Source organism: Callionymus lyra, chromosome 4 (genome assembly GCF_982586985.1).
Source record: "Callionymus lyra chromosome 4, fCalLyr1.hap1.1, whole genome shotgun sequence".
Classification (NCBI taxonomy): Eukaryota; Metazoa; Chordata; class Actinopteri; order Syngnathiformes; family Callionymidae; genus Callionymus; species Callionymus lyra.
Window position 1 is genome coordinate 11,844,598 of NC_141821.1, and position 26,736 is coordinate 11,871,333.

General features: G+C 38.3%; 1 protein-coding gene across 2 annotated transcripts in view; it reads left to right on the forward strand.

The window, feature by feature from the left end:
* The window catches only part of LOC148081749 (E3 ubiquitin-protein ligase HECW1-like), a 40,817-nt gene that overhangs the window by 5,765 nt on the left and 8,316 nt on the right, over positions 1 to 26,736 (forward strand). The window contains exons 2-20 of one of the 2 annotated variants that reach the window (XM_087788766.1): positions 2,289 to 2,604; positions 4,704 to 4,811; positions 6,279 to 6,373; positions 10,099 to 10,174; positions 10,328 to 10,497; positions 13,673 to 13,815; positions 13,899 to 13,999; positions 15,658 to 16,559; positions 17,993 to 18,560; positions 20,223 to 20,315; positions 21,240 to 21,393; positions 22,731 to 22,834; positions 22,902 to 23,008; positions 23,145 to 23,330; positions 23,471 to 23,605; positions 24,848 to 24,962; positions 25,042 to 25,138; positions 25,205 to 25,288; positions 26,025 to 26,131. In XM_087788766.1, coding sequence (XP_087644892.1) covers positions 2,289 to 2,604; positions 4,704 to 4,811; positions 6,279 to 6,373; positions 10,099 to 10,174; positions 10,328 to 10,497; positions 13,673 to 13,815; positions 13,899 to 13,999; positions 15,658 to 16,559; positions 17,993 to 18,560; positions 20,223 to 20,315; positions 21,240 to 21,393; positions 22,731 to 22,834; positions 22,902 to 23,008; positions 23,145 to 23,330; positions 23,471 to 23,605; positions 24,848 to 24,962; positions 25,042 to 25,138; positions 25,205 to 25,288; positions 26,025 to 26,131 — 3,661 coding nt within the window. The remainder of the gene's footprint in view (positions 1 to 2,288; positions 2,605 to 4,703; positions 4,812 to 6,278; positions 6,374 to 10,098; positions 10,175 to 10,327; positions 10,498 to 13,672; positions 13,816 to 13,898; positions 14,000 to 15,657; positions 16,560 to 17,992; positions 18,561 to 20,222; positions 20,316 to 21,239; positions 21,394 to 22,730; positions 22,835 to 22,901; positions 23,009 to 23,144; positions 23,331 to 23,470; positions 23,606 to 24,847; positions 24,963 to 25,041; positions 25,139 to 25,204; positions 25,289 to 26,024; positions 26,132 to 26,736) is intronic. The other variant, XM_087788767.1, reaches the window with a different exon arrangement.

Genomic DNA, 26,736 nt, shown 5'->3' on the forward strand with positions numbered 1-26,736 from the left:
AAATTAAAGGATATTCCTCGGTATATTCTGAAAAAAAATTGTACTTTTACAACAACATTTTTTTTCCTGCAAGCATCATTTTACATATAGATGACAATTCTTGATTACCAGTACTAGACACTTAAGCCGATCCATTACGGCCGGTTGACTTGAGCCCCGGAGCTTCTTTCTAACTGGAGCGTTCTCATTTTTGAGGTCACAGCGTGACAGTAGCGGAGATGATGCAGCACCAGTCAACTCATGGTGCTTGTAAATTGGACACAGCTCATTTGGTCAAACGTCACGATTTGATTTGAAAACCCTTTAATAGTATATACCATTTGGTAATAACAAAGCAGATCTTAAAATATATTTTTTCATGGCAGTGAGATTTTAAGGGTTTTTTTTCCTGCAAGAATCACGACTCAAAAGCTAAACCTTATACAAGCTTGGCTTTTTTTCCCCCAGCAAGTACAGATCAATTTTTAGTACACCAGGCCCTAACCCTGCCCTGACAAGGTTGAACAAATAAAATCATCAGGGATATTGAACTACTCTTGTTGTTATAGAAAGAGGGCAGGCTCTCTTGTATCCTCCTGACCCTTGTTTTGTTACCATACAGCTGAAAATGACCAGTGAATAGAAAGCATTACCTTGGTGAGCCACGATAGCACGTTAAACAGAGCTCACTGCTGCTCCTATTGCTCCTTTTTTCTCGCAGCAATTTCACACCCCATTGTTTTTTCATTTGAAAAGGAGAACCCCGAGGTGCTTGGCCTCCTTCACTGTGTAAAACATTTTCGCTTCCCAGGAGTGAACACACTTGAGGCGGCAGCTCTGTGACTGTAATACTGTGACAAAATGGGGGTGGCAACAATAAATGTAATTGTTTTCGCAGTTTGCAAGTTCGAGAGGAGAGTATTTGAGACTCCATGTAGATGGAGATTCGAAATAAATAGGTCAAGATGTTGTGTTCTACCGAAACAGAGTCATTGTGTAGATTATACAAGATGCTTACTGTCTCTAGCTTGCTGCCCTGGAAGTTCCTGGACTGAAAAGGCAAAATAAAATACTAATTCTTTGGTTGCTTTCAGAACATTTTCATATACATCAGTGTCAGGAGATGTTACTCACTCTCAACATTGTTTTTAACGAGTGTTTTTCCTTCTTCCTCATGCATTTTACATACTTGTAATGGACTGCACAGCTTACTCTGACACAGTGGAACTGGGATAACCCAGACAGACTGTAGATGATCATAATGGTTGTTGATAAGATAATCCCAATTGTAGTTGATTTAAAGAAATACATTAGAAATGGCTCCTAATCGATTAGTACATTCGAGTGCAGCTCAGATTCGGAATCCCAGTGCGGAATGTTGAAATGCGATTTTTAAATCTCTCTCGGTTGCAATTGGGAAGATTCATCTGAATTATTTAAGGTTTTCCACATGAGAGATGCTAAAAGGAGAAGCAGTGTTTCACTGGAGGACATACAGTGTAGAGATGTCTTCAGAGGAAGCTGGAAAACCGCATCTTTTATTAGGGTGTGTTGCCGAATCTAGATCATTTCCTTCCTGAAGTTGCCAGTCAGATCCTGCACACAAATGCATTAATGTTTAAAAAAAAGGTCAAGACTGAGGGTGCCCAGGTGCGCCTGCGTATCATGTCCAGGTCGATAACTAATTCTCTTTTATGAGAATTCCGGACAACAGATAAACAGAGAAAATAAAATGAAGTTTAATAAAATCAGTGTTTAAGATCCAAGCCTTTTAAAGAACCAGCTTGTCACCTTGACCTTTAACAGGGTTATGCATGTATTTGACCTAAAGGCTGAAGATGGCCATGGCCATAGATTCGATTAAAAAACATAGTTCAGTAACATAAAGGTTACGTTACAGGTACTGCGTCCATATCACACAGTATTGTGTTTCAATACATACATTCTACTCATTTAACAATGATGCCAACACATAACACGAAACATTAATTTATTTTCCAAAATTCAACTGCTTACACATACTTCCTAAAATATCCTTTTAAATGCATCAATCAACATGTAAAAAGGGGTTTTTGGAGCACTTGAAAATTATACATTTTGGCCAACTTTGTGTAGCTACATCTTTTAAAGACAGAAAATGTGGTTATCTTGCTGGATTTTGCACCTTCAACCTTTAGTTTGACACCTAAGTTTGGATCAGATTTAATACATTAATTATTTAACCATATGTAACTTATGTAACAAATGTATCAACTGAGATCTGCTCTACCCTTAGTTCCAGAACTTGCTAATTCCTCATTTGTTTTCAGAATCTGTACCAAAATCGGCTGCTGGGGCTGGCAGCCATGGCTTCGCCGACCCGCACTGGCCAGAATCGCCAGCGCTCCAAAGACCGTCACAGCTGTGGCCCGGAAACCTACGCTGTGAATGGGCTGAACCAGGAGGCCTTCATGCTGGGTCTGACCCGGTCGACCAGCGACACGGATCTGGTCTCTTCAGACACCCGCTCCACCCTCACCATCAGCGCCTCTCACTACACCATCGGCCAGTCTGAAGACCTGCTCATCACATGGGACATCAAGGAGGAAGTGGACGCTGGAGACTGGATTGGAATGTATCAAGTTGGTGAGAACAGAAATGAAAGAATAGAAACATTTGCAGTTTTTGCACCATTTTCTCTTTCTTATTTGTTATGATTACAGAAATAACTTGCATGCAAGATTTTACATATTTAAGAGATGATAAAAAACATAAACTGTTTAGGATTTACATATTTGGAACATGTTCATTACCTTTTTAAAGTTAATCCAATTGAACTGATTAAGAGAACTGATGAAGAGTCAGGGTTAGGGTCACACTAGTGTCACACATTTGCATAAACTCATGTTTTTAACATGATTAAAAATAGAAACTTGATATGTTAAAATATGTTAATTTGATTAACTTTGCGTTATAAAAAATAGTTCTGCTTATGAAAAAAACTAGAGTGAATGGAGCAGCTTTTAAAATCTTAAAAAAATTAATCAAAGGCGACTTGGAGAGTTTTTGAATCACTAACACAACTAGTGGATTAAGATCACTTGGAGCTCTGTCTCAGATAAATGAAACGACCATCAGAGACAGCATCTGTCCATCATTTATAAGATCAGAACCCTAAAATGTTCCACTAGATCACGGTCATCGATTGAATTGATGTGTGCGTCACTTCGGTTGTGAGCTGCCTTTTATCATCTTAATTTGTGTTCCTCTCTTCTTGCCAGACTGATGCTCCAGAGTCATCAATCTTTTTATGACTTATGCTAAAACTCTGACCGGGTGTTTATCAAAATACCCTTTTTATTAGGGCATTTTTGGGGTAGTGGATTACATCTCTGGTAATGGACGCAAGGTTCTCAGAATAACTTGACTAGCAAGTATAAAGAAAATGCTCTCCATCTAAATTACTACAACTATATTTTGGGGTGTTAAAAGGAATTTTACGAGACTAGATCTACTTACCATATAGTTTAAATGAAATGAAACTCACTGGCTGTAGACCTTGGTTTGTGCTTCCTTTGATTTCAAAGCGAAAGTGTCTTTGTAAAATGCAGAGAAAGTTGCACGTTGGTATGTAAAACTGGGGGTAAACTATAGTATCAATAACATAATCTTATAATTATATCTTTTTAAAAGAAAAAAAATGTAGTGTAATTCAAATTCTACAGTGGATTATTATATTACTATTTGGAACTTTAGGGACAAGATTACTTAGTTCGTTTTTTGGTAAAAATGTTGAATCCTTAAGTATGTATTTTATTGGGATTTTTTTTTATTGTTTAAGCGCTTTGTGACCCTGGTCTAGAAAAGGGCTCTATAAATACTCATTACTATCTTACTTACATAGGCAACGTTACAATAGATTGTGATACTATAGAACAAAGACTCGAACAAAGTTGTGAGTTATTATTCATTTGTTTTGAAACCAAAATATTAAAAAATAATAATAATAATAAGCTTAAGGAGCTGCTGGATCGACTGTATCCTCTTGTCCTTAGTCATTCTACAGTGGATTATTATATTACTATTTGGAACTTTAGGGACAAGATTACTTAGTTAGTTTTTTGGTAAAAATGTTGAATCCATATTAATATTTAATATATGTTTTTTTTAAACATTTTAACACATTTTGAAATATGAAATGTAATGTAGACAAGGCCACTGTATTCAGAGAGTGACTTTGGTTGACATCTTTCGCCTCCTGAACTGACAAGGAAGCTTCTTAAAACCCGATTTGAATTCTGCTCCATTCTTCTGTGCCCCACCTGGTGTTGTGTACAATGTTCTCTCTTGAAGCAGCAGCAGCTCTCCTCATTGAGCCCATCTGGTTTGGGACACCAGTAAATTAGCTTTCTATTATGTTTGCAAACACAAATATTGTGTTACTACAATATAATCACTGTTGAGTGCTTAATTGGGTCCCAAAACAGGTTTCTAATTCTGAATACCTGAGTTGGGTCGCGGAGAAAATCCATCAGAGATTGTAGATTAAACATCATTCATCAATATTGTCAGAGTGTATTCTGCACCTGCTGCATTTGTTTATGAAGAGAAAATAAGTTGCAAAGAGAAGAGGTTGAGTAGACTTTTACTCTTATGGAAAAACATTAAACCGATGATGCTGCTACGTTTGTAACGGGATACAGCAACTATTGGAGGCAGTAATCTTGTTTTTTTTCTTTTCCCAGACGAGCCTCTATCGGAAAACTTCCTGGACTACAAGAACCGAGGCATCAGTGGCTCCCACAAAGGACAGATTGTTTGGAAAGTTGATTGCAGTTCCCATTTCAATGAATGTAAGTGTTCAGCTAAAGCAAGGGACCTCAAGCTTTTTTTTTGCACCATGGACAGGATTAATGTAGACATTATTTCACAGACTGACCTTCAGATAAAAAACAGCAAAATTATAATTAAAGTGAAGAAAATTATATCTCATGATAACGCTGAGTCAGCAGGATGGGTAGTTTCTTCTTCAACAAGATTGTCCCATATACAGTATAGATATTGTGTTTGACTAATTATTTCTAAATTACAGAAAACTTTACCAAAACAAACCCCCTTCCCCTGAAGAGTCACATGCTAATGCTACTTTTTCAAGATAAAATATCTTTCAGACAGTAACTTATATGGCTTTGTATTGGCACGAGTCTGGCAAGACTCAAGACATTTTTATTCGTGCAGGCTTCTCCTTGATTTTCTGAGACTCTTGTGTTTGACTCTGTGTTGTCCTGACATTTTAAGTATTTATTTTATTGGGTATTTTTTGATTGTTTAAGCGCTTTGTGACCCTGGTCTAGAAAAGCGCTCTCTAAAAACTCATTACTTACTTACTTACATAGGCAACGTTACAATAGATTGTGATACTATAGAACAAAGACTTGATGAAGTTGTACCTTTTATTAATTTGTTTTGAGACCAAAATATCTCCAAAAAACAGCTTTAAGAGCTGCTGGAGTCAACTGTATCCTCTCGTCCTCAGTCTTAACAGGATCTTTTCAGTGCTCATTTAGCGGAAAGAATGACAGTATACCCCAAACAACTAAGGTATGAAATATGGTATGTGTATTGGCAATAATCTGGCCATACTATACATATTACGATACAGGGGTAACAATAGAACATATTGCATTACAGTAGGAACAAGTATATATTTGTACTATTGTCCGAGTACTTGACTCTGATGCAGAGTTTAAAGATTGCGTGACTCTTGACCAAGTATCTTGACCAGTATCTCGCAGGAATTTAATGTTCCTTTAGCTGTGGAGGACGTGATGGCTGCTGCCATCTAGCAAAGGGTTAATTGCAACACAAAAATGAAAGAAAAAAAACATTGATATATTTCCATGCTAATAGTAAATTTAAAACTTTAAATGTTTTATTATATACCCACTTTATTGAAATATGAACCATAAAATAACTATACATCTGTTGAATATTTAGACAGTATTGTGAAAAATAGGATCATGATATTTAAGTGTATCAATATCTTCTTACATCATTTGCCTGAGGTACAGGGTCTGTGCCCGGTGGTTAGGTGTAACCGAGCTTAAGGATGAGGTAATAATATGCGTGAACAATTTGAATTATAAATAAAACATAGATTTAAATCACCTCAAAAATATTGTTTTTGTTCTCTGTTGGTTTTAGGTCAGTATCTGCACTAGTTGTGACACATGCAATGTATTTACTAAGAAACAATATCTTAATATTTGACTAGCCAATGAAGGCCATTAGTACTAATTTCTTTTTTTAATATTCCACAGCTGAGACCCAGGTCTGCTTCAGGTACTACCACGGTGTAACAGGTGCACTCAGAGCCACAACACCAAGTGTGACCATCAAAAGAAGCGCCGCCCCTGTGAGTATCACTGTCAAACATATTCGTACTTTCAAGACCAGCAGTCATTCACTGATAGTCATTTAAGATGTTTGTCTAAAGACGACATTTTGTTCATGACTTGCCCTGCTGGAGCAAACTCCGTTTCGGGGGCAGTTGGCGAGGTGTGTCCTTGTCTCAGCAGGAATTAATGACTGCTCTGTGTGTGACAAACAGCACCAGGGGGTAGGTTTAACCTTTGAGCAAGGTCTTATCCGTGAGGTGGGAAGAAGCGACTGGCAGCTTTACAATGCTAAACTTGTTTTACACTGATGGTCCTGCAGCTAATTTGCTAAATGCAATTCATCCATTTGCAGACTCTGTAGCTCGTGAGTGTTATCCAAAAGAAATAAAGTGAGGCAGCATTGAAAAGTCAATCTCATCTAGTGATTGGTTTATGAAGCTTCATAAAGCCCTGTCCACATTTGCACAGCTCAGTACGTGGCACACAGTTGAAAACCAATGGAGTATGAATGGGGGAAAATCTAAAGTGATACATGTTGGTGGATTTTTAAAGATGTTTTTTTTTTTAGCCGACTCCTTTGTACTGACAGTAAAATGAACGTGGTTTTGCATGACGTCGACGAGGAAGTTTCCAGTCCCTTCTCATTGGCTTGAGTGAAATAAGCGAGTGATTCTTCTCTTCATATGAGCTGAGGATGAGGAGACAGAAGTTGATAGTGATTGAAGAGATTTGCCGCTGAACTGAAATGAACCCTATGTAGGAGAGAATCATGACGAATATCTGGCTTACAGAAACAGAAATGTCGGACTAAAAGTCTTCAAAACCATTTTTTTAAATCGTCGAAAATTATTGTTATGGAATACGAAGCACCCAACATAGTGAAGTTTAATGATGTCCAATTTTGGTGCAATTGCAATTGGCTCTAACTATTTTCATACTCCATTGATACAATAAATTTAGAGAGGACTTATATTAATATAAGCTGGTAACAAATGTGTGACATTTTCTGTGAAAAATGATCATTTAATTATTCAAATAATAAGTATCTGTTTTGATTTACACATCCAAGGAACTTATCATATGAAAACGCTTTAAATATGAAATTCAATCTTATCATAGTTTACAGCTGTCATCCATAAACAGACACAAATAAACATCTTTACTAAAATAACAGTCAACTAGTTGATGTATAATAGCTTAACTTAAACTACCAACAGAGAAGGTTTTAATGAACTTTGATGCGGAGATTCTACTACCATGTACGTCAACAGCAGGGCTGGTTTTAAAATGCAAGAGGGATTCTCAACACGTTTCCTGCATCATAAGTGTCATTTAAGTATCGTCTGATGTTCATATCCTTACCTTATCCAATTAAAGATTCATAACCAGCTGTTTGTTCTGGAGATTGAATCTCTCCGAGGTCCTTGACATGGCCCTCCTCTTTGTTGCTTCCTCTTTTGAGGGTTTAAACACCGAGATATTTTGTCAATATACTTGGAATTTCTCCAGAATACTATATATTGATATTATACAGAACAACACTGTGCACGTGCATAGATTTAGGACCACTGAAGCCTGAGAGGGTGCGGCTTTGAACCAGAAAAAGTCAGCATTTTATTCATTATTACAAACAATTGAATACGATTGAAACATTTATAACAATTCACCTGCATTTTAACAATGTTTGTTAAAGTGTGTACAATGCAGACAGGATTTCAGTGTTTGCCTTCCCATTCTGCTGTGCCGCCACTATGGAAATGCTGATGGGTGAGAACTTGATATGTTACTTCTTGTTGAGGACAGAGGAATAAAAATACCTACTTGCTGTTGAGAGCAGGGAGGGAGGGAGGAAAGACAGCGAAGGAGACTCCATTCATGGATTTAGAGGTGAGGGGTACTGTCACGATCAAGGCTGCCGAGCAGCCGAGGAGGATGGGAAGCAGATTTTTCTCTTTTATTGGACGTGTCACGGGTCAGGTCGGGCAGACGGTGTGTGATGGACGGCATGTGTCTGCAGTTGCGTTGGTTGTCTCCCAGTCATTCTGAGAGGACAGGAGTGAAGAGGACAAGGCTCAGCTGGATAGCCTGGGTAATGAAACCTCTGTTTACCCCTGACTGCTCAGATGTCGCTCAAAACTCAACTTCTCTTATTTCCTGGAGTACTTGGCTGATGTTTACAGATTGCGTGTTTGATTTATGTTGTTTTTGCCTGCGAGTGTGCTGCGAATAACTGCGTGTGTGTGTGAGCGATTAGAATCAGCTTCATGCTGTCACATTCCTCTCAGCCTGCAGCCAGATTAGCATCCTATTAGAATTAATTTGTCCCAACATCTGTCCCTTTCTTTATCCCTGTGTTTTGTTTTACACTCCACTCCAGTTTTTGCTTATTCAGCACATTTCACATTCACTGAACACGTTTATTTGAGCTGAAAAAATTTTTTGGGAACTGTTAAAGATGAAAAAAACTCTTTTTAAATTACAGTTTTATGTTATTACTTTAGTCTGTCTCTGCTTTTCTTATAATCCAACATTTTAGACTAATGTGTATGTTTAAAATTACAGCGTTAATGCATTTTCTAAAAGTAAAAATCAGTTATGAGAATCTAATAAGAAGATTTATTTCTGATGATCCAACTTTAGGAAGTCAGTGGAAACCCTTTCAACCGTACTTAGTTACATGTATTTATAGCTTTAGAAAAAAACTCATTGTAATCTGATATATTTATGGATTCAATGGATCACATCCTCTTCTCAATGTGACACGGAAATAATTTGTGTTTAGATTGTCGATCAATAGATGTTGAGATGGTTTTGAGTCTGTTTTTTTTTTTTATTAATTGGAACATGTTTATTCACATTCTAATTGTTACGGCAGGAGTTTTGGTTAATCTCTTGTTTAATTTCGATGTTGACAATGATGACTGTAGCTCCAGAGTCTGTAGGTTTTGAATCAGCTTTTGGTTAACGATCCTTCAACAAACAACTAAACACAATTATTCATAAAATTAAATTGAACATTAAATATGAATAAGCTACTGAATGTGACTGTTTAAAAATCATGTTCTATTTTCTCTCCCAAAACTGGGGACATTTGAGTTATCACAGCAGCAAATTCATAAAAAGGTTAAATTTGCATATACATAATATAAATTACAATAATGTTCATAAATAAAATAATAATAAAGGTTCAGTGTCGTCAGACGGTCCTGCAGGGGGTTGGACAGGTCACTTATACATTTAAAATGCAGTGACTTTAATATATATTCATGCCATTTTAAATAAGTCAAACCTCGGAAAAAAGGAAGCCTCGATAGAATATCAGCATTAACTCTGAGTTTGTTCTCCGTCCCATCCTCCTGTTTCCTTCTCCTCCTCTTCCTGGCTCCATCGTCCATGTCAGAATAATGTAGAGGCTGTATTGATCCGCCAGCACTGTCAGCACGAGTAGATTTACAGGGAACTGCTGTGGAAACAAGAAGAGAAGTGTGATTCAATTTAGGCATAACTTCCATCTTCCATCTTTTTGTTCACTTTTATCCTTATTAAAAATGCTCGTCTGGACTTTTACAAAGGCTTCTACTACAGTAGCCACTTGTTATTTTGAAATGGTTGCACTTCTACACTGCCTAAACCTACATTTTCAACAGGGATTATTAAAGTTTAATCTGCCAGTGATTGGATAGTGAATAAATAGTGAGTTTTTTCTCCAATTTCTTTGACATTTTATTCTTTCTTCCTTTAGGTGTTGAAGCCGGTCATTAGTCCAGAGGTCAACAATGGACTGGGCAACAGAAGACTCATCAACTTCTCTCTTTCAGGTAAAGCTCATTTGAAGAAATCTGACAAAATGAGGATTTTTCTTAAAACAAAGGAAGATATAAGTTATAAAATGATGGTAAATGATGGTAAATGAGAAATGTGATTGCAACACAATTTTAAGAACCCGTTTTCTCTCACGCCACCCCCTACAGACATCCAGGCAGTTAGCTTGAAGAAGGGAATGTTCTTCAACCCGGATCCGTACCTGAAGCTTTCGATCCAGCCGGGTAAACACAGCATCTTCCCCTCGCTGCCGCATCACGGTCAGGAGAAACGCTCCAGAGTGGCCTGCAACACCGTCAACCCTCAGTGGAGCACGGAGGTAATTGCACACAGACACACGAGCACACACACAGATCTGTGTTATATTTAGCCTGTGGTCGGGAGCCGGAACACCGCAGGATCATTTGAGACTTTGCTTTAGGATCAACCCTTGAATGGTTATGTGTGTGAAACATCTCACTTCCCTGAGCAGAAACTTGATACTTTTATCCTTAGGATAAGGTGTCAATTTTTTAGGGTTTTTTTATCACAAAAGTTGTCATCAGGGCCACAAGGGTAAAGGTCACAGCCTAATGAAAAAGCTGATCTGGTGTCACGATATAATTTCTTCATTTTGAATTGACAGTAGATGGCAACCTCTGCTTTATAAGCTCTAGCTTTGGTCTATTAATTTAATAAAACATGACTTTATTTTCAAAACATACCGTGCCATCTATTGGCCTTATAAAATGAAGACACTGTATCATGATACTTCATCAGCCGTTTCATGACGCCTCATCGATCTATCAAACTTTTATTCGTGCAGGCTTTTCCTTGATTTCCTGAGACTCTTGTGTTTTTCTCTGTGTTGTCCTGACCTTTTAAGTATTTATTTTATAGGGTATTTTTAGATTGTTTAAGCATTTAAGCACTTTGTGACCCTATTCTTGAAAAGTGCTCTATAAATACTAATTACTTACCTACTTACTATCGCCAGCCTAGTAAAAAAAAACAAAAAAACACTGACAATCTTTTTATGTTGAATGGTGGGAGGAAATCGGAGTACCAGTGGTCCACCCCACAAAAGCATTGGAAAACTATTGGAACCCCACACAGAAAGTAGAATCTTTCAAATCCACATTTTAGCTTTTTATATGAAGATGATTTTGTCTTACTATTTAATACAAGCATAACTAGTTCTCGCTTTATTTACTTTATGCCTTATATCACACTTTATGCCGCAGATAAACTTTGAATTAAACCTGATGTATAGAAATTAAAATAAGTTTTAAAGGTTTAATTCATCTCGAACAGAACATGACTTTAATATTTAAAAAACAAGCAGGGAACCGTTGTTCTGTCTTGTCGTTGAAGTAACAGTGTGTGTGTTAAAATCGAGTTTAGCTTCGGAACATATTCAGTCTTTCCCCAGAGGAAACTATGCACATGATTGATTATAACTTTGCTTTTAGTTGCAGCCACTCAGCTCGGAGAGAGCTCCTCCGAACACTTTCTACACTGAGTGGTGTTGAACATCACAGTAATCTAGTTTTGGATCATTTTACAGATATAATCGAGCATGATTTATGAAAACATTTCTTAAAATCCATGCATTTTAATTCCTAACCGTTCTTGGTCTTCCAATTTTACAAAACTTTATTTGAAATGCATACTGTAATATAAATTTGCAATCCTACAGTAGTGATGGGTTGTTGAGGCCTCATGAAACAGCTAATGAAGTGTCATGACACAGTGTCTTTATTTTGACCACTAGATGGCACTCTCTGCTTTATAATCATATGTACTGATCTACTATTTCATTGAAACCTGGCATCATTTTAAATCGTAGAGCGACATCTAGTGGCCTTTTAAAATATAGACACTATATCATGATACCTTATCACTAAAAGAAGGATTACTAAATTATCTTGATAGACAAATAACATAAATCACTTTCTGATTTAAGCCTGATGTGACTCTGTGTGCATCAAGAAGGTTCTCAGGAAAGAAAACATAGTTTAAGTTATTTATTCATTTGCAAACTAAAAACAATTTCCGTTACTCTACAACATTCTCTCAAACATTTGTACACCACAAGGTCTTCACAGAAGACAAGTAAACAGCGGCTAACCACATTACATCATAGCCAGAGAAGATGATAAATGTGAGGTATTCTATCATTGTAATGGCTGCAGACCCGTCTCTCCTCACGTTTCCCGCCTCCTCCTCGCCTGCTGCTCCTTTCCCCTGCTATTTCTATTGATGATCACTTCTGCTGCTCTCCCCTTCTCCTCCCAAGCACATCCTGGCTGGATTATTGAGTTGCGACGCTCCCGCACACTCCTGTCTGCCTCCCCCCTGCTTCATCTTGTAAATTATTCACTCAGTCTCCTTTTCATCCACTGGCTTTATCATCCGGCTCAGTCGTGCTGCGTCTTCCTCTCGTCACATTTTCGGCGAGGGAGTGTCATTTTTGTTTTATGCTAAAGCATGTTTTAAAGTTACCGCGTTTCACTTCATCACATTTTCTCATCTTCTATGTGCAGCGAAGACTAGCTCTCATGAACTTTCATGAGCTCTACTTGAGCAGTTGTACTCAAGGTGAAGCCATGAGGTTCTGAAGTGACAATGTAAACGTTTATATTATTAATTCTTCTGCGTTTGGTCCTTAATTCCATCAGTTAAACATAGATAGCTGGATGGATATAACTATTGTTAAGTCAAACATCGTCAAGTGTTCTATAGTTTTGTGGTCCTCTTGACATCCGCATATGAACTGATAATGTTGAAATGCTTCCATTTTTGTAAGTAATGTATTCATAAGGCATTATATATTAGGCCCTTGTAGATGGTTACCCTAATACACATGGTCAGGGGCCAGGGATAGAATCTGGCCCACCAAGATATGGTGTGGCCCCTCAAGGGCTTACACCACCAATTTATTTACTTTCATGAAAATAAAATGCATGTTGATATCGTTTAAACATTTCACTGTACACGCTCTGTGTTGTTTCAAGGCTAAATTAGCCTCTAACCTTTTTTTTTCAGTCCACTCGCAACTCAATTTTTGCACAGTTGCAAGATCAAGTTTGACACCCCTGCCCTATTGGAAGATTGGCACAGTTATTTTTACGAACTGCATAATAACTCAGTGTCATTTTTTTTCCTTGCCTTCACAGCTCTAACCGTCATAATATGTGCTTTAGCTTGTATGTTTAATATCGAATGAATTAAGGGAAGAAGTAGTTTTGTGTTAGTGTTTTAGTGTGTTCATACTGCTAACTGAATGCTAACTTTTTTTGTGAATAATTCAGAACAGAAATAAAGCTCTACTTACAATAATCTGATTTACAAAATGTCTCACAGATTTAATGATTCGCCAGCAAAATCCCCAGAACTTTGAGAACTTCTAAAGAGATCATCAAGAGCGATTTCAAAAAGTCCCTTTAATGAACTGTTGCTGGAGAACCAAGATTTCATCCTGACTCCGCTCGTTTATTCTTCCTCCCCTGAAGCGATTCAACTTTGTGTCTCTACCAACTGACGTGCTGGAGATCGAGGTGAAAGATAAATTCGCCAAAAGTCGTCCCATCATCAAACGCTTCTTAGGAAGGCTGTCTGTTCCCGTGCAGAGGCTGCTGGAGAAACATGCCATCGGGTAAATTGCAACATTTTTTTTTTCCCTAAATTCTTTGTCCTTTTACTATTGTTCACTCACGTCATCTATTTTTCTTCATGCAGAGATCGGGTTGTGAGTTACACGCTGGGTCGCAGACTACCAACCGATCATGTGTGCGGTCAGCTACAGTTCCGCTTTGAGATCACCTCGTCTATTCACCCAGGTACACAAACATTATTAAACCTAATGATCCAATTTGGAGCTAAAAATGCTGTTACTTTACACAGCAGTTGCAGATATCTATTGCTTTTCCTGAATGTATAACTCTCTACCAGAATGAGTGAAGGGCTGATGAAGCAGTGTTCTTATTTTCAGAGATCACTAGATGACTATAAACTTTTAAACAATTATACAAAATTAAACAAAGGGTGAAACCTGTCACACTGCTTTATAAGCCTTATAGGACGATCGCTAATACAATTATCAAGTTAACAGGAATTAAAAGTAGCTACATTTGTTAAAGTATTCATTGAGTTAAATATGTGTCAGTTGATGTAAACTAAAGCTGAATAATTAGCACCTAACAAGATCCGCTTTAGAACTCTCAAGGGCACTGGGCTGCAAAAATATTGTCAAGAGTTACAATTTTTAATTCAAAATAACAATGTGTTTGTTCAACATTTAATTTATAGCATCTGAAAGAACATAGAAAAGTAGCCCTTGGAATAATAAAAAAAAAATGGTTGGATGGATGGATACCAGGTTTCAATAAATTAAGTAAGTAAGTAAGTAATTTTTATTTGTATAGTGCTTTTCCAGACCAGGATTAGTAGATTAGTAGATGAGAGACATACAGTATAAACCCATCACTAGTATATATCTTTAGAAATGTATATTATATGTGCATCATGTAAGTTTAATTCAGGCTAACTTCTCACATCTTGTGACCTCAAGACAAAGCCTTTACTATGTTACCATCCAATTTCAATTTAATGGGCAAGCTCATTTTTTGGAAAGATGTTTCCTCTTAAAAATGCGAAAACTCATTTTTAACGTATTATCTTCGCTAAAGGAGCAACGTCATAATGAATGACTTAAGATTTACAACATGTGAATAAGTCAGGAGAGTTGGGTTTTCATATTAGTTGCCCTTTAATTACCATTCATAAATCATTTGAAGGTTTGCTCTCTGTAGACACTACGGCTTCCTTCTGTCTCATTGAGCTCATTGCTATTTATGACAACTCGAATGCTAAAAATGTAATACAGTATATTGGCCAAAAAGGAGTCAAATAATATATGGTTAATGGTATATGGTAATATATGGAACATAGGTCAATTGTTTTAGAGCTTTTAAAAACACTGAGCTGCAAAAATATTGTCTAATATTGACAACGATAATCATGTTAGAAATGATGAGTTAGAATTAGTTATGGATTGATGAGGCATCATGAAACAACTTTTGAGGTATCATGATACAGCATCTTCATTTTAAAAGAAAAGGCCACTAGATGGCACTCTCTTATTCGAAATTGATGCAAGGTTTCTTTGGATTAGTAGATCAGAGTCAAATATTTGAATGCAAAGATGCCATCTAGTGGCTTTTCGATATAAAGACACTGTATCATGATACCTCAAAAGCTGTTTCATGAGGCCACATTAACCTGTCACTAGTATTTACATGCATAGACATAAACGCACAATAAGTTGGTCTTTTACTACAACACAAATATTTTAATAATAAAATAGAAAAAGTCTTATTTCCTATATTTCTAGTGATTCGATGACCACTCAAGAACATGATCTTCTTGATCAAGTGCTTTCTTGCCAGGAGCCGGACCGTCCAGCTGTCACCTAACACTTCATGTAATCCTCCCACAGATGATGAAGAGATCTCCCTGGTCATCGAACAAGCGGCCCCTGCTGAAATAAACGCGACAGATGACGACCCAGCTGCTCGCCCACCGGAGGATGACACTCTCAGCGTCGGACCAGAAATGCCAGACCTCCCTCTGGACTCACCTCCTGACCCCGACTGTTCAACCCCATTAGCTTCCACACCTGAGGACCTCCAACCCCCTGGAATAGAGGAAACACCTGCCCTGGAGCAGGAGGAGGAGGAGAACACCGTGATGGAGGATCCCGCTGATCCACAGGCGGACGTGGAGCCTGAACAGCAGGGCGGGAATGTTGATGAGCGAGGGAGGAACGAGGAGGAGGAGGAGGAGGAGGAAGTAGAACCTGAGCAGAGTCAACCTCAAACTGAGACGATAGAAGAGAGTGGACAGGAAGCACAACCTGAGCCTGAGAGCAGCACACATGTAGCAGAGAGTAGCAACACTGAAGCTCCCACAACAGAAGGAGAGTCCCAGGACCAGGATCCCACAATCCAAATCACAGAGGAAACGCCAAAAGAATCTTCAGAAGGCGAATCAAGCAGCTCCCCGTGTGCCTGTCAATCCCTCTTCACACATTACAAATCCCAAGGCTCTTCGCGGCGTAAAAACCGGCCTTGCTCGCTGCCGGTGTCGGAGCTGGAGACGGTGATCGCGTCGGCTTGCGGCGAGCCGGAGACTCCGCGATCGCATTATATTCGCATTCACCATCTGCTCCACAGTCTTCCGTCCGCACAACAGAGACCCCCCAGCCAAGAGGATGAGGAGGGTGGAGAAAACACCAGCAGTTCTTTAGACCACTCCTCCATTTCTCCGACTGTTAAGAACTCCAAAGAACTGGGGCCCGAGGAGGAGGACGAGGAAGATACAACCCGTTCTCCAACTCAGGTAGGACATGTTATTATTTATGACGATCAAACATGGACGTGAGAATCTCAAGGCACGAAAATACTATTATAAATACTACTAAACGGGTTCCCATTGAAGTACTTGAGGCTAATTTTAGCATCTCAGCATATGTTAATGGTAAAATTATATCTTCAGTATCAGGTTTATGTCTTTTTGTTCCTCAGAGTTATTGTTGGCATTCTGTTGGAAATAGGGTCACAGTATTTTATAGTACTTATTAGGTCAAATGGGGTGTTTTTTTGCCCCCAAAACTATTTCCCACAAATCCAACCTGCAGTTGCCTATCCTTGGGTGATAAGTGCGTTTTAAAACACTTATATTCACCTGTCCAAACCATGCATTGTCTCTGTTAAGTTTGACCTATATTTGTGATATAACTAGTATTTTATTAATCCCTTTGGAAATTTCCTTGGGAAATTAGAATTAAAATTGCTGCACAGCAGGCGACAAAAGGAAAGAATAGAAGACAGTTCAATAAAAGTATAAATAAGACTTAAAATTAAAGTGTAAATAAAAATAAAAAGTGCCATTTACACCAAAGTACAAATTATTAAGGAAGGCATCTTAATTCTGGGTCAGCATCATCACCTCCATAATTTATTTAAACATTTTGACCTACATAGTACAAAAGTTTTAAATTTGTATCAGTTGACATGTATTCATGATAAGGCGCTTAACATAACTCATTCAAGAAAAGCACTATGACAGCACATACATCTGCCTGGGGGCTCATTTCACAGTAGTTAAATCATTAAATGACTTCCTTGATTCAAGAATTGTGTTGAATAATGACAAAAGCTTGGGAATTAAACTGTTTAATGTTATAGCCACGAGAGCAGCTCGAATCTAGAATAGTAGAATGACCTTGATTTCAAAACACTCGGCATTAACATTAAAAAAAACACTTTTTCACTATGTGAAAGTTCATTTATTAATTGTATTTATTAAACTAACTCATCCTGATAAAGTTACAGAACACTAGTTATTGGTGGATGAGGCCTCATGAAACAGCTGATACAGTGTCATCCTGATCATTATACAGTGTCTTCTTAAAGTCTTCTGAAAGTCTTTTGAAAGGCTTCTGAAAGGCCACTAGATGTCACTCTAGGTTTGGAAATGATGAATGAGTTGAAGCCAAATATTATAAAGAAGAGACTGCCATCTAGTGGCTTTTAAAATAAAGACATGTATCATGATACCTTGTCAGCTGTTTCATGAAGCTTTATCAACCCATCACTAGGGAACTCAATCGTGCACTGTATGCTTTGGGCTTTTTCCGGTAGATTTCTTGAAATATATTTATCTGCAATGAGATATAGTAGTTTATAGTTTTTCCTCCTCATCTGGAAACCTTTTTTTTTTCAAACAAGCCTTTTTTGTGTTAAACTCAATATCTTTGTTGTGACCTGCAGGTTCCAGAGTGTCCAGGTCCTTGTTGCTGTCGCTCACTTCCACGAAGTCTCTCCATTGAACGCCTCTCAGAACTGAACCAGCTCCTGGAAGGAAGTGGAGGATTGGGGGGACCTGCTGTTATCAGGAAGACTTCCCTCTCCTGCATCGAGAGCGAGGAAGGAGATTATAGCAACGCAGTCGGAAGACGAAACGGAGGAGGTGTCCACAGACCGACGGGAGAACCCGAGTGCGAGTTGTGCGACACCTCCTGCTACAGCACCTCCTGCTACAGCACCTCCTGCTACAGCACGTCTTGCTACAGCAACTCAGGGTACGAGGGTCGAGGTCGTGTCTGCAGCCACACGAGACTTTCCTCGGTGGACAGCAACCGGCTGTCTGGCAGCACCGTGTTCTCCTCGCAGGATGAGGAGGAGGATGAGGAGAGTGCATTTGAGACTGTTCCAGATGCCAGCCAGGGCCAGGAGGCTGGCGGGGCAGGAGAGAGGAGAGCAGGGAGGTGGAAGGAGGTCAGGAGAGGAGAGCCAGAGGAGCCCGAAGCAGCTGGAACCAGCTCTGGAGACAACATAGGTGAGAGTTCATATGTCCATTTTTGTCTGTAGAACATGAGTAACATCTATGAATACAAAAAGCTTTCTAGTTGACAAAGTAAAAAACTATTAAATAAAATAAGTCTTTATTTATCTAAATTGATATATGTCTGCTCAAACACAAAGAGGCCATCCAAGAATGGATGGTATATTGCTTGAAAATGACAAATAACAACCTAACATACAGAGAATAATTCCCAAATGAAATGAAAGGATTTGCTTGTGATGAATATACCTTTTGGGTATATGATCCATCAGGTTCTTTTGATGAATATGTATTTGAGTTAAAGATGAAAGGTTTACTACTGCAGGTATAAACTCTATCAATATAATTACACTTTCATCGTGTCATTTTTTGCCGCTCTATAAAAGACAACATCATCTAAGGATTAGACTTTTGTTATAACACAATTTAATTTAATGAAGTATAAAAATAAAAGACAAAATGTTATGTGGTAAGGCTGAGCTTAACAGACTCCAAATATCTTCGTAAAACAATGATTTAATCATAGAAAACTTTGTTGGCACTTACTGCTACTTTAGACTTTAGCTCCAGCAAAGGTATGATTGATGTTAATAAAAGAAACCATGTCTAGCTAATCTAATCTTATCTAATAACTTGTAATTTTTATGTACAAATGTAGTTCACGGTATTTGAAAAAACAGATTTGCTTCTTTAAAATACTTAGTAATGGGTTCATGAGGCCTCATGGTGGAACTAAATCGTGATTCGGTGTCATCATTTTAAAAGACCACTAGATGGCACTCTCTGCATTATAATATTTGGCTCTGATCTACAAAACTTAATAAAACCTGGGATCATTTGAAAACTTCAAAATGATGACATTGAATCATGATTCAGCTCCAAAAACTGATGCTGCATCACGAGGCCTCATCAACCCATCACTACTTAACTCATAAAACCTGTTCATTTTTGATGTGACTAAATCACCAGGTACTATTGGACTTTTTTGGCGGATTTTCAGCGATGCCTTTATTTTAAAAGATAACTGTTTTGCTACCTTGTTTTCCTTTCACTGACTCATGGTGATCACTCCCAATTTTGTGTTGCTCCAGATAGAATCGATTGTCCGATGTCAGGCAGATGCTGTTCCAAGAATGGCTTTACAGTCAACAGGAAATCAATCCCCCAATTTTTCTTTTTTCGTACAATAAAAGTGAGGCTGAGATTTTGACCTTTTTGAGGAGGAAAGAACAAACTTTGCGACTGATTGATAGACAATGAAATGATTTTATTCAGATCTTTTTAAATGATTACGTTATAATCAGTTATGAAATCGTTTCACACACAAACACAATGAGGTGCAAATGTGGTTTATGAGGCGCTCCCCATTATGCACAGAATTAGCATTTAAATGAGAATATTAATGTGATTTACATGTCTGATTTAATGAACTCACCCAGAAAATTACATTAGTTTGGTTTTATGACATTCATCTTCACACATTCCAACGCGGCAGTGTTTGGCTAACACACTGTAATAAATGTGTGCGTTTAACTGTTAGGGTAGTTTTTTTCTTTCACAAAACCCCATTTCCCGTTCCAAATCTTCCAGCCCTTAATATAATTGTTCCCTTGTGTTCGTTTCTCCCACACTGTCTTTCTGTTGTTCCCCCTATAGGCCTCTCACCTCCCGCCGGTCATCCTCCAGTCCTTCTACCAAGCCTTGACCTTAACCATTTCCCTGCTGCCACTGACCAAGTCTTACCTCCAAGTAAGAAGCAGCCAATCTTACTATGGAGTGGCATGGCGACTACTTGGTTTGACATTTCCTCATGTTTCATCGTGTCCTTCATAGTCAATTGAAGGGATGATGAAGCTTCATGAAGCATTGTCCTGTTTTTTTAGAGATCAAGAGTTAGTGCCCGAGTTTAAAAATAATTAAGTTTCATTAGAAAATCAGTTTAACGTAATATATAGAGCAGAGTGTCATCTACTGGGCTTCTGAAATGAGGACCCTGCTTCATGAAGCTTCACGAAGCTTCATAAACCCATCATTACCTCATGCAAGCTCTCCATCCTCTGTCATCAGTCCAACCTTATATGTTGTTCAGGTAACTAAAATGGACAAATGCCGTGTTGTAGTAAGTAAGTAAGTAAATGATGTGTCAGTGAGGTTTCATGACACAGTGTCGGAATTTTCAAAGCTCACTTGGTGGCGCTCTCAGGTTTCAATGAGATAGTGTCGAGGCAAAGATTATAGAGCAAAGAGTGCCATCTAGTGAGGACACTGTATCACAAAACCTTATAAGCTGTTTCATGAAACCCTGTGAAGGGCAACTTAACAGATATTCAAGGATTTTATTTATGTCATTAAATTACCTGCGAATCAAAAGTAATCTCCTTCCACTGAAGTGATATTCTAAGCCCTGCTCCTGAACAAATCTTCAAAACTGAACTGTTGGACTTTCACAAGTTTAAACATTTTTTTTATTCACATACGTTCACAAGTGACAAAAAAAAAATCATATATCTAAGAAATCTTTGTATAATTTTACAAAGATTTAAAGTGAGGATTCATGATTTATTATTTATTTTAAACTTACTATATTCAGCTCTAGTACGCTGTCTAGAGCACACAATAAAGAAAAGAAAAAAAACCTCTTTATACATTTAAAAAATGTATTTGCTTTTATAGACTGGGAAGCTCGTGTCGACAGTCACGGCAGGGTTTTTTACGTGGACCACATCAACCGGACCACCACCTGGCAGAGGCCGACTCACAGCAGCAAATGCAACCATGGAATCCCTCGCTCAGGATCCACCCAGCAGATGGAGCAGCTCAACAGACGGTGAGAATGAGAACCTGCAGCACTATGACCCATCTCATGTTACTAATGTTGAAGTTAAAACTGGATGTTAGTTTGTGATTTAGTAAAAAATCCATATTCAGTTACATTATCCAGAAGCCTGAGGAGCTATGTTAGGTCACTGGTGAGTCCTGCCCTCGTACAATCCTAGCCCGGAACACAAGATGACAAATTGAGTAATAGTCTCTTTTTTCTGCAATGAAGAAATTAGATAGAAATTCACATGAGTGGAGAAACACTGCCATCTGCCGTTAAGTGGTGGTGATACACTTCATGCTATTACACAACATATTGTTGTCTTTGAAGAAGCTTAATTTTTAGATCAACTATTTAATAATTAATAAAACAAATATTTAATTGTTATTTCATTTGTTTAACAATGCTGTTGGTAATTATTTTGTATTTTAACTTGGTTATGAAAAAACTTTGAAACTTGGTGATAAAAACTCGGGGATAGTACTGAGGAATTGCTTTGTGCCACATTTTTTATGCAATGGCTGTTGTGAGGGGTCACCAAAAAAACGTAAAGGAGCGAAACATATACAATGAATTAATACGATCAAGCTTAACATGATACGATTTTTTTTAAAATAACTTTTCCTAATTAAATATGACATCACCAGCAGAAAAGCACCAATTTGTTTTTTTATTTTCACTTCAATCTTGAATAAATAATTCTGTAAAAATGACAAGTAGAGGACAACACCCCTAATGTCGTATTTGGACACTTTTAATAAATAATAGAAATACATGCAAAATCAAATTGGTATTTTCTGCATGATGTTCGACCTCAAGAGGGCCACAGAAATACAGTCAACGCCCACATGTTTCAATTAACTGATCTACAAATATTAATACTGAAACAATGAACAGGCTGTTGCTCTTAAGCTATGGAACGATCTTCCTCTCCCTCTGTGTTTGATGATCTACTGACTCCTTCAAGAAACATCTCAAGACATTTTTATTTGAGCTTTCCCCCTGATTATCTGTTACTCCTGTGTTTGTCTTATGTATTGATCTTTTAAGTATATATTCCAACTGTGTATTGTTTGTGATTGTTAAAGCACTTTGTGACCCTGGTCTAGAAAGGCGCTCTAGAAATAACTTTCTTACTTACTATTAAATATTGGTGGCGTTCTGCAGTTCCATCTGGATGAAACATTTATTTTGAAGGTTCCATCATTAACATGCAGCTTTTAGAGCGGAGAGTTTCTTCTACTGTGCTCTGGAATGAATGACGGACCCTGCTATGTGAAGCTTCATAAAGACATCACTACAGAAATCCCCACCTTTGAACTATAATTCTAATATTTAATCAGGTACCAGAGTATACAGAGAACCATGGCCACAGAGGAGGAGGGAGGCAGTCAGAGATTGGAGCGAAGTAGCAGCACAGAGAACGAATGTGATTCTCCGCCTCCAGGTACTTTCTTTACTTCTTCTTCAGGTTGTTTTCTTTACACTTATAAATGCAACGTGTTTCATTCTAGGACCGGCCTCTCCGGTTAATCATCAAAAGATCAGCCACCTCCTGCAGTCGCCCGCCGTCAAGTTCATCACTCACCCTGAATTCTTCACCTTGTTGCACAATAACTACGTGAGTCTGAAATGAATCAGTGTTTGATTATGTCTTACTGTGAGCATAACCCTGGCTAACCGGGTCAAAGCACGGTAACAGATTCTCTCAGAGAGTTATTTTATTGGGTTCAAAAATGAATGTATTCTTCTTCCAGTCGGCTTACCGGATGTTCACCAGCAGCAGCTGCGTGAAACACATGATCCTGAAGGTGCGCCGAGACGCAAAGAACTTCGAGCGCTATCAACACAACAGAGACCTGGTGGTCTTCCTCAACAAATTCGCTGACACACAGCTGGAGCTGCCGAGAGGGTGGGAGCTCAAGACCGACCTGCAGGGCAAGGTAGACGTCTTGTTGATGAGTAAATCTGTGATTGTTTGACTGAACCTCACTGCAGGGATGTTTGTACAACTCAACTAAAATATAATGGAAACCGTTTTGATGAGAGCCGTCCATATTTTCTGTTATTTTTTGTTTGTCAGTCTTTCTTTGTGGACCACAACAGTCGGGCGACGACCTTTATAGATCCTCGAATTCCGCTTCAAAATGGCCGTCTGCCAGGTCACCTCGCTCACAGGCAACACCTTCAAAGACTGCGCAGCTACAGTGCTGGAGAGGTACATGAGTTATACTCTTGTGGCTTTACTGTTGTCTCATTACTTCAGCTGTCAGTGGGGATCAGTTCCTGGACTTGGTTCCAGAATTGCACCAGTTTCTAACATAAACTGTACTAACTAGACCAAAAAGCAACACAGATTTTTGTCGCCTCATTTCGTTTTTTGTGTCATTTTTGTGTTCGTTCATTGGTTGGATGGCTGGGTGGTTGGTTAGTTGGTTTGTTGGTTGGTTCGAAAGTAAGTTGTTAGGTTGTTGATTGGTTTGTTGTTTGATGGATTACATATCATTTTACACATGCATGATCAATCAATATTCCCAGAAACAATTGAAGCACTTACATATTACAGAAATTGGGTTAGTTTATCGAAAACAAAATATTGTTTTAATTGTGTTTTTAGACTTATGACAATTTACCATGAAATTAAATTCATACATAATTATGTTGTTGCAGCAAAAGGTTCAAGTTAAGAACTGTTCAGACAAAAACATTTTTCTATTTAAAGAGTTGGCAAAAGGGCATTTCTATGGAGAATATTTTTATTTTTCTTGTTTATATTTAATGGATAATATATAAGGTACTTAAACATGTAACTTTGGTTAATTTCCTATAAGTGAAGTTTGATCAGGGGACTGAAACACTTTCAGGAGGCAGGATGGTTATTTGCATTACATCATAAAATATGTCGGAAAATCAGCTTGTTTGCAGTCATTTTAACTCATGGTGCAAAAACCCAACATCACTTTTAGATGATAATAAAGTCAACAAAACACAACAAAAATGACTTCATTTAAGATTTGCCCTCATATTAATAATGGAGAATGATAAACAATTAAATTAAATTTTAATTTAAGTATGACAAAGTTATCTCAAGACACTTGACAGTTTAAGTAAGACTATAGTGGAGGAAAAAAAACAGATCCTTGCGAATCAACAATGAGTGAATCACAGCGTGGCAGTGGCGAGGAAAAACTTCCTTTTAGAAAGCAGAAAGCTTGAGCAGAACCAGACTCAATAGGGGTGGGGGTTGTACAGTGAGAGAAAAGAGGAGAGTATAGAGCAGATCAGCAGAGTCCATGGAGGGTCATGGAGAGAAATCTGCTTGGCCTTGGTATTTAGAAAACAAGTTTAATGAATGTGTTTCATACTAAGGAATTACAAAATAAGAACAAAAAAATGCCCCTTAACCTTGATCTTGTCATGTGAGCAACATCCAGTAATGATGATGTGATGCTGTATCCAGGCCTCGGACGTGTCCAGGACTCGTGGTGCCTCTCTGATGGCCAGACCTGGGAACAGCCTGGTGGCTTCAATTCGAAGTCAGCACCAGGGAGACGTACAGCCGATGTCGGCACCAAGTAAGGATTCTCACCACAACACTGCGAGATGAATACGAATAAGAACACGTTTTTTATTTCCCCCCCCCCCCCCTCACAGCTTACAATGAGAAAATAGTGGCATTCCTTCGACAGCCCAACATCTTCGACATGCTCCAGGAGAAACAGCCCAGCCTGAGTAGGAACCACGCGCTCAGGTTTGAAACTAATTCTAAAGGAGTGAGATGAGAAGTCGTGTGATTATGTTGCGTCTGGAATCTCAGGGAGAAAATCCACTACATCAGGACGGAGGGAACGCAGGGCGTGGAGAAGCTGTCGTGCGACGCCGACCTGGTCATTTTGTTAAGGTAAGTCATGGTCACGCTCCTCGTGCCACATCTCTGGACTCACCCGTCGCTCCTATCATCACCTGAGATCTTTATCATGATCTGCATCGAGACGAAAGGAACAATATATGAGCAAAGTTTGTTCCTTTGGGACCTTTATGGGCTAAAAATGAGTGATAGGTTGATGAGGCCTCATGAGGCAGCTGATGAGGTATCATGATACAGTGTCTGAAAGACCACTAGATGGCACTCTTGGTTTTAAATGATGACATGTTTCATTGAATTAGTAGATCAGACATAAAGATTATAAAGCAGAGAGTGACATCTGGTGGTCCTTCTGAATTAAGTCACTGTATCATGAAACCTCATCAGCTGCTTCATGAGGTCTCATTAACCCAACACTGGTTAAATAAAAATAGGAAATAAAAATCGGAGCTATTGTTGATAGCAAACGTTTACACTAGAAAAATAGTTCTACGTTCATAAAATTATATATAAAAAATCATAAAAAATATATAAATTAGACATAGTATATATCGAAGTAGAATACACAACGTGTAGGACTTTCAGAGTTTTCTACCAATCGTGATGCTCGGGAATTACTTTTCCCTCCAGATTCTTTCTGGTCGACAAAACATTAATTCAAGTTTTATTTAAAAATCACTGCTGCTAAATGTTTTATTAAGATGATTATTTGTTCAATAAAAACACTAGTACTGTGTATTAACTTTGAATAAATCGTTTTTCGGTCCTTCAGTTTATTCGAAGAGGAAATCATGTCTTATATTCCGCCTCACCCCATCCACCTCGGCTTCAGCTTCTCACCTCGCTGCTCCCCGGCCTCGTCGCCGCAGAACTCACCCGGTAGGTCAACTGTCAGTTTGAATTATCATTATTTTATCCTTGACTCACTTCATTTGGGGAATTATTCCCGAGAGAACGAATGAATAAAAGCCGCAGTTATTGATAATAACAACGTTGAAAAAAAAAGAAAAAAAAAGACAATTCGATTATTCCAGGTCATTGCCAACGTGTCATCCGTTCAATCGCTGTGTTTGACTGCACCTGCTGTGCTAATTTAGAGTCTGCAATGAAACACGTCCACCTTCAGCAGGTCACAGACGATCATGTGATGATGATCGGTATCGATCAAAGCTTCCATCGTTAGTGGAAAATGGGTCACAGCAGGATTTCTGGCCAACAATTCAGCTCCATCTATTCTATTCCGTCTGTTCGGATTTGTTCTGGTGGAGCTCCATCCTGTCGTATTAGGTTATAAATGTAGACCCTGTTGAACCTGGACTATATTTGTTTTATTTTATTTCCTTAATGATTGAGTTTGTAAGTGAAAAAAACATGTTTTCGTGTAAAGCGTATTGATACCAATTTTATTAAGTACACGCAGCTTTATTAATGTGTTCACTGAGAGGGTGTGAGATCGAGCGAGAGTTGGGTTTATTAATTAAGAA